Consider the following 8,609-nt stretch of genomic DNA (forward strand, 5'->3'; position numbering starts at 1 on the left):
GCATTGGAACTGCTATTTTTTCCTTTAATCTACTATACTAAATTGCTTAATTTAAATATTTGGAATTTAGGCTACAATAATAAAGTGATTTTTTAATAAAACAATATTCTAGATTACTCATAAAAATTTGAGTGCAAAGAAAACACACAACTTTGGTTGACTAGTTTAACTCACGTATGCTCGTCGGTAGTTTTAGCTAAACTTGATTAGTGAAATTAGGGTAGAAATTTATTGATTATCCACAAGAAATTCTCTTCAAATTATATTATTCTCTACAAATTTATGTTTTTCTGTGTAGAAAAAGAAGTCTCCTATTTCTATGGGAATTTTCAGAAAATTTTGTAGCTCCAAGTTCCCAATCCCGGAGTTGAATGGGTGACGTGGCGTAAATCTTTTTGCAGTCACGTCCCCGTTTGTCGAAAGAAAAAAAATAAAATAGAAACCATGGATAATTACTTTTAGAAATAAATATGTAAATGCCGCCATTTCAAAACCCTCACTAATAAGTCTGTAATCTGCATTTTCTTTTGTTGTGGTTCTAAAGAGGGAAAGCGAAAAAAGGGTTAAACGACCGAGTGACTCAGTCAGTTCTCTAATTTTTCGAATCGAATGAGCGAATATCAGAAACCCTAATGGTTACCATGAATGCACGAATCGCATAAGCGAGGTAGGTTTCTTTTGCTTCGAATGATAGTTATCTCTGTGCATATTTTTCTTTCTTTCTTCAAATATAACCACTAATCTCTCTGCGTCTTCTTTGTAAAAAGAAAATAGAGAACCCTTGGGATTGTTTTATTGTACTCCGCAGAAAATATATCTCTACCAGAATCCCCGATTTTTTTCAAAATTCCGGACGCCTGGCTGATAATGCTGGCTAATTTTAGCGTGTGGAAACCGTTTGAGGCTTAGGGTTTAGGTTTTAATGCCCAAGCCAAGGTCCTAAATAACGTCCAAAGTCCAAGACTTAAAACTTGAAACCTAAACTCTAAGCTCTAAACGGGTGCATTTTGACTTTCATTATAGTCACGATCAATCGGTGTATGCATTTGGACGATCGGAGCCTCCAGTCATCTGGACTCTATATATATATATATATATATATATATATATATATATGTACATATAATTCTACTTCCAGCCATCTTAGTAATTCTAATTGCTCCATGTCCAAATCTTGGAGCTTACTGTATTTTGATTTGTTTTGGTTGGTATTCATGCAGCAGTGATTTTATTTTTCTTGTGAAAATCGATTTACGTTCTCTTTCTTGATTCAGTTTGACCTAAGATGTCTTTCATATGGATAGGATGGACTTTTGGTGTATTGTTGATATAGGTCATTCTTGGATGATTCAGAATTTTTTCCTTCGACGCTACACTAGCTCTTAAAATGAAACCAAAAACAACTGCTGTACCCAGAGCTCAGAAGTCCAAACCATTTCAGGGCGATGGACCTAATTGGCTTCTTATTGCTGGTGGTGCCTTGTTAAGTACACTGTCAATTCGTCTTGGTTACAAGCTGAAGCAAGCACTTGACACAAAGCACCAGGAGAATGCTAGTAATGGTTTGAATTGTCTTTTAATATGTATAACTCTATTTCTTCAAACTGCCTGCTTCTAACTTTTGACATTGTGATCAACTTTAGGAAGTGGAAAATCCTCTGACAGAAGGAAGTGCCGTGTGCACTCAAATGTTTATTCCTTTACACAACAAAGTGATGGCAGTTGCTTTAATTGCATGTCAGGTATGATTAATACTTCATCTTTTCTCGAAAATTTCTGAGAGTTAAACCTGTTAGTTTCTGTTCAGGACTCAAAATTAGTTTTGGGCTGATGGTTGATCACCTTCATTGCCCCTTAGGGTGTTGGAGCTTGTATGATATATGATGACACGTACAACTATATTGAGAAAATAAGATAACGAGGAACTGAGTGTTCAGTTTTTAAAAGCTGCACCCTTTTCTAACTTGGTTTTGTTGCAAATGACAGCAGTTGAATTTTCTCCAAAGAGCGAGACTGAAAAACTTAAAAAGTGTTCTAGATTTTGGCGTGACCTAGAAGTTAATTATCTGTATGAGCAGTCTTATTGGGAAACAACTATCTGTATTAGGATTGATGCTAGTTGAGCTTGATTTGAATTGTATTATACTTGTCGCCATCTATTTGCAGTTTTCTCTTACTTTTACTAACATTAAACATAATGTAGTTAGTGATACCATTCACTAGATAATTTCCCAGATTCTTTTAGTACAGTCTTATGTGGTCTTCTCATTCAAAGACCTCGTTGACTGGGAAGTTACCTTGGCCCATTACTTTCTTCCTCATTGCTTAGTTTCACTTCTTTGGAGTCTGGATGAGCCATAGCATGATAAAAAATTTGACAGTCCATTTTTTATGATGATAATCTCGTTGTTTCATATTTGTACTGGATTTGAAATAGGAACTGAGGCCATGATGGAGATGAAGTGCCTGCCCGATGGCCAGATGCTGAGTGAATCTGATGGAGCTCTGCCTCTAGTTAAAGTTCCCACCCCTGAATTTAACAAGGAGAATGGCATTGTCTGGGCATCTTCTCCTGATCGCCTTGAGTTGCCTCCAAAGCCATTCCTCCACTATTCAAACTGCTCAGATTCTCCATGTGTTTCAGAGTCTGGCTCTGACATCTTCAGTAAGCGGGATGTAATACAAAAACTAAGGCAACAATTAAAGAGAAGAGATGACATGATACTAGAGATGCAGGATCAGATTGTAGAACTGCAGAATTCACTGAATGCTCAGCTGGCACATTCAACCCATCTGCAGTCACAACTTGATTCAGCAAACAGGGACTTTTTTGATTCTGAGAGAGAAATTCAAAGGCTTCGGAAGGCAATTGCAGATCACTGTGTGGGACATGCGAGCCCCAACGGCAAATCATCCCCAGTCACTATTTGGCAACCTGAAGCAACAAATGGTCATGCAAATGGGTATCTTGATGGGGAAAGTAATTTTGATGCAACTGAAAAAGGAAGAGGGGATGGGGAGAGGGTTGAGATGCTCAAGAGGGAAGTGGGAGAATTGAAGGAGGTGATAGAAGGAAAGGAGTACTTGCTGCAGAGCTACAAGGTGCAAAAATCAGAGCTCGCTTTGAAAATCAATGAGTTGCAGCAGAGACTGGATTCTCAACTCCCCAATATTTTGTAGGCACCTTTAGTTCATGTGTATTCTTTTGCTTGTTTTTTTTTTTCATCTTCTTTGATTTGAGGCTTCCTGCTCAGAAGCTTCGTTTTCCTCCTTCCTCTCCTTACCATACCTAGTTTAGCTTTATTTCTTGATGATAAAGTCTTTGGTGATGTAATGCAACTCGGGATGAATATGAGAGTTTGGTGTTTTGGTAGGGCCATTTTCTCGGGGTGTACTGGAAGTTACTTTTTTCAAGCAAATGTTTGAATTGCATCGTGAAAACATTGTTATAGCATTTCGATTTTGGAATGATAAGCGAATCCTGCGAACAACCTTGGCACTGGAGAGAAATCCAAGTTCAGACTTTAAACCCCCACTGATGGAAGGAAAACTGAATATGGATAAAATAATTATTTTTTTAAAGTCAATAATAATAGAAGGTAATGCTAGGGAGACCAATTTTTTTGTACCACAATTGCATACCATCTGATGTGGCATGCCAAATCATTTAAAGCACAAAAAAGATGGTATACAATTGTGGTACAAAAAAGATGTTCTCTCTAACATTACCCATAATAATAAACATTCTTCATGCTTGGAGGGACTACAAGCCTCTGATTCTTCTGACTCAAGGCCACACAATTCCAGATTTCAATAGCAGTGTACAAGTAAATTCGTACGCTTAACCAATATACAGAACAGTAAGAAATGATCAAAATATAAAAACTTGAATCTCTCAAAGGAGAACCTCTTGTACCCACGTGCTGCTCTCTGACAGTTGCAAGAGCAACCCCGCTAATATAAAAGCTATCCATCTCCCGTAGTAACTGCAGTACGTGGCTTCAATGATCTTTTCTTCTATTTGTGATTTTAATTTCAACAGGAAGCATTTTCCCCAATTTCATGCTGCACGAAATACACAACTAATCAAAGACAGGCCTCGGCCAATTCACTTTCCATGTAATGGGCTCTCCAGTTTATAAACAGACTTTCTGTCCATGATCTAGTACTATTCGCCAAGACCTCTAATGTTTAACGCGTGTTCAAATCAAACTCCCCAACTTCACGCCAGCCATCCTGCATGTCTGTGGATCCATTCTCAGTCTCTTCATCATTCAAAAAATCTTCAGATGGTTCCTTCTCATCTCTTTGCATATTATTTCCCCATCCATTTATCATCTCTTCTGGGTTAACCCCGTGTTCCTGCTCTCTCATGTCATGACCAATAGCAACATCATTGCCTTGAGACCCAAGTGCACTTGCCCTTATTGGGGCCCGAGCCAACATTTCAGCATGCGCTTGTGACTCAACCCGAGCTTGCTCTGCCTGAACGATTGCTGCCATTCGTAATTTAGCTTCCCGGCCAGCTTTCTCTCTTGAATCAAGCTCTGCTTTCAATTCCAGACACGTTCGTTTTTCTTCTTGGCAAAGTGCCTGCTCAACCATAAGTCTCTCTTCGGAACGAAATTCCCCCAAAGCTCGTTTACGAGAAATTATGTTAAAGGCTAGTGCCTGTTTCTCAAATGTTGCTGTAAACTCTGCAACTTTAGCAGATATGTTGTGATCCCACTGCTGAGAGCGAGATGGTATCAGGCCTGTTGTGTCAGAGTCAAGGATTCTGTCATCCTCCTCTGCCTCATAATCTGCCACTACATGATAAGGCAGTAACCTGCCATATGGGGAAAAAAGGTAGAAGAAATCCTCAGAAGTGCACGAATTCTCAAAAGGTCAAGCACAGAGTAATTTAAATAAACACACGGAGATAAAGCTAACTACTTTCAAGAAGCAGCTGGGAATAATTCAAAGGAGAAGTTGGTACCACCATCTTAAAGATAACACGGCATACAATCATAGATTCATAATTAATGTATTGGTGTATACAGAAACATCAGACTATATTGAGCTGGCAGCCATGTGATCAATCACTTCGACTAATCAGTTAGAAAAACCACAGTTGTTGATGAGATGAACAATATGCCTTCTACTTGATTTCCAGAAAAGATGGCTATTAATAAAATAAAGCAAATTGATGTGTCATAATGCTTCTTAAGGGCCATATTGACTTTGGATTGATATAATGGTATTCTGGACACTGTACCATGCATCCTAAACTACTCAAACGTTAACAGAACTTCCAACAACATTTATATAACGGAATGAAATCATATCAGTGATTTCTCATCACACTAAGACACCGTAGAATGCTGACTGGTTAGGTATCTGAAATTAAGGTATATGTTCATGTGGTCTATTTAGCAATAAGAGGCAAAAAAAAAAAAAAAAGGTCCTCAAGAAACACAAAATGTAGAACAGAATCCATCAAAATCTTAAGGTATGTGAAATAAGCCAGCTAAACCTTTTAAATCAAGAGAAGAAAGGACAAGTCATCCCTCAGATCATGGTAAACTACAGGGAAAAAACACTTATATGCCACCTGCAATCATATCCCAACCAACCTCTTTAACTCAAATGATATTTTATCAACTTCATGTAGCAGTATGCAGACTAACAGATGAAGGATAAAATAAATATAAAAAATTAAGAGTAAATGAAATTATAGCCCAAGGCTGTTTCATGTTGTCTCAATTTGCTTATTCCATCTATCCTATAAGAGGCGGTGGCTGTAAAGAGTAACTTTTACATGACACGTGACACACAAGACTCCAAGTCATTATATTTCATTTCCTAATCTAATATTCTTCTTGCAAAAATTATACCCCTCCCACTTTCAAATTAGTCCAAGGTTTGGTTCTGTTATGCAGTGGAGGATATAATGGCACTAGGCACACAACTCCTATAAAAGAAATCATACAGAAGTAAAGAAAATTAAAATGAGTGGGAAGTTGTTCAATAATCCAAAAACTTATACAGAAATATCCACAAGGGATAAATCAAATCATAAAGAAAAAAATATAAGAAAAAGAAACCGTACAGAACGTACGAGAATTAAATAAGTGGGACATCAGTTTAGAAACAATGTACAATCATCCAAAAACCTATACAGAAATGTCCACAGGACTGCACAGAATATAAATAAGTATTGAAGTATCCTTTAGCTTAGGCATTTTAAAGAACTTTCAACATAACTTCCATAGTGGTAAGTCATGTTGGTTCCTCATCCACTAACGATACCATCCTTTGAAGAGAGAGAGGTCATGGGTTTGACTTTTAATGAAGTAGGTTGCCAAACTCCCCAATGGTGGGAAGGGAACCTGGAAGAGGAAAACTTATGTTGCACAAGAACTGAATCAAAGAAATCAAAATACTAACTCTCTATATGGTGGGAAGACAGTATATCTTAATGAAATGCCTTGGTGGTGAAATGGTAGACACGCGAGACTCAAAATCTCGTGCTAAAGAGCCTGGAGGTTCGAGTCCTCTTCATGGCATAATATACTGTTATACAAAATACTAACTCTCTTGTGTGGATAAAAGATGAAGCACTCGAACTGAATCAAAGAGATGAAAAATTGTACAACTAGTTCCTCTTAAAAGCAAACTACAAAAATGACAGTAGAGCTTTGCTGCAGTGACATGATACTGAAAAACCAGAACTACAAGTGCTATCTCATACAGTTAATTTGGCATAATGTTAATTCTACCAAATATCAAACCAAGGCACAATTATGGATACTAAGAATGCTTTTTTCTACTAATAAAAAATTAAAAAAAGAAGAAACATAGGTTAACGTCCACGCCAAAATACGACTATGATGCATATTTTAGCAATTAGCATGTAACTTAAAATGCACTGATGTAGTGCAACGTTAGGTACCTGGTACGAAGAACGAGAGGGTACATGGAACGGAAACGGGATCGGGGTAGTTTCTATGGTACGGGATTCGAAGGGGTAAATGAATTAAGTCAGAATTTTCAAAAAAAAATATTGTATGCAAAATAAGGATATATCGTATGTGTATATGTATAGATCTAAATTTGTAAAACAACGTAGAATAAAGCACACGAAGCCTACTCAGAAAATGCAACCGAAACCAAATGAAAATTGAGTTTGCTTTTAATGAAATGGAAACCCTAATCAGTTAAATACTTAACCTCTCGCAGGCGTCTTCGAGGGAAGAGAAGGCACGCTTGAAGTCGGGATGACAGACCCGCCAGGCGTCCTGGTACGCCATCTGTAGCTCCGCCTGGTTCCCGGGTCGGATGGCCCTCTGTTGCTGCTGTTGTTGCTGCTGCTGCTGCTGCTGTTGGGGCTGTTGCTGCGGGTTCGCAACAGGATTTTGTTGGAGATTAGGAGCAGAATTAGGATTAGGATTAGGGTTAGGGTTAGGGTTGGGGTTGGGGTTGGGGTTGGGGATAAGGTTAGGTTGGAGATTGAGGCCTCGGAGTGGGCGCAAATGGGCGTCGATGTTGGAAGGGAAACGGGAAATGGCCGCGGCCTGTTGGGCTTGTTGCTGTTGCCTTTGTAGTTGTTGTAAGAGCAATAACTGTTGCTGTTGATGTTGCTGTTGCTGTTGCTGTTGATGTTGATGGTGTTGATGGTGTTGCTGCTGCTGCTGCTGCTGGTGTTGCTGCTGCTGGTGTTGCTGCTGCTGCTGCTGTAGCATTAGTTGCTGTTGGTGTTGAGCCAATGCCTTTGCCTCTTCCATCTTTCTCTCTCCCTAAAACAAAACTAATCTCCTCTTTTAATTATCTCTGCCTGTGAAGACTTCTGGTGCTTCTGGTGCTTTTTGGCTGATGATGTCCCTTAACAGGCAGAGCACAGAAGGAGAGAATATGATCCCACATCCGCAAAGACAGATCATATAGGTTAAGAAAATGTTAATCATGTAATCGACCTCAGTGGAACGCTGCCCTTCCTCACCGGACTCTCGCTATATCTAAATGAATCGGATTTGTATCTGAATCCGATCCGCATCCGGTATAATTAACTGGGTGTGAATTTCAATTTTATATATTTTTTAAATTCATTAGCTTAATAAATAAATAAAAGAACTAGCCTGCGCGCCAATTGATTTTTTTTTTAATTATCTTACTAATTCAGTTTAAAATTAAGAAAGACCAATATGAATTCAATTGTGTCTCATGTGAATAGCAGTCATATTCTCATAGTATTTTTTATCATGTGAATAGCAGTCATATAAAAATATTATTAATTTACTATATTGCTCTCAATTAATAAATATTAGCCTCTTCACACATGTATTTGTCAATTGACTTTTTTATTTTTTATTTTTTTTTCATGTGCAAATATATTTTCTTTTTTACATCAGGTAAACATATAGATATTTAAAAATATAAATTAAAAAACTGAAAAGAAAACAGAAAAAAGAATGTGGGTGGAGTGGAGTGGGGAGTAAAATGACGATTGTGGATGGAGTGGGAGTAACTTCCTCCATATAATTACTTAAGGTGCAATTTATTTTTATTTTATAATTGATCACGTCAGCTGACTTGCACGAAATTTTTGGAGTCGTTTCACTTCCTAAAAA

The 8,609-nt window shown here is 37.9% G+C and overlaps 2 protein-coding genes across 6 annotated transcripts; one reads left to right on the top strand and one right to left on the bottom strand.

The window, feature by feature from the left end:
- On the top strand, positions 468 to 3,441 carry LOC18785102. 5 transcript variants are annotated; one of them, XM_020556980.1, is made up of 4 exons: positions 468 to 667; positions 1,354 to 1,562; positions 1,644 to 1,742; positions 2,438 to 3,379. In XM_020556980.1, the coding sequence occupies exons 2-4, from the start codon at positions 1,388 to 1,390 to the stop codon at positions 3,178 to 3,180; spliced, it is 1,017 nt and encodes a 338-aa protein (XP_020412569.1). In that variant the 5' UTR covers positions 468 to 667; positions 1,354 to 1,387; the 3' UTR covers positions 3,181 to 3,379. The 5 variants fall into 5 exon arrangements, with proteins under 5 accessions (XP_020412569.1, XP_020412570.1, XP_007219246.2 ...); XM_020556981.1 differs by having other exon boundaries at positions 469 to 667; positions 1,305 to 1,556; positions 2,438 to 3,441; XM_007219184.2 differs by having other exon boundaries at positions 469 to 667; positions 1,354 to 1,556; positions 2,438 to 3,441.
- Positions 3,573 to 7,967, bottom strand: LOC109947204 (putative mediator of RNA polymerase II transcription subunit 12). The gene is made up of 2 exons (XM_020556976.1): positions 7,213 to 7,967; positions 3,573 to 4,828 (listed from the first exon to the last, which is right to left on the bottom strand). The coding sequence occupies exons 1-2, from the start codon at positions 7,764 to 7,766 to the stop codon at positions 4,192 to 4,194; spliced, it is 1,191 nt and encodes a 396-aa protein (XP_020412565.1). The 5' UTR covers positions 7,767 to 7,967; the 3' UTR covers positions 3,573 to 4,191.

This window comes from Prunus persica, chromosome G2 (assembly GCF_000346465.2).
Source record: "Prunus persica cultivar Lovell chromosome G2, Prunus_persica_NCBIv2, whole genome shotgun sequence".
NCBI lineage: Eukaryota > Viridiplantae > Streptophyta > Magnoliopsida > Rosales > Rosaceae > Prunus > Prunus persica.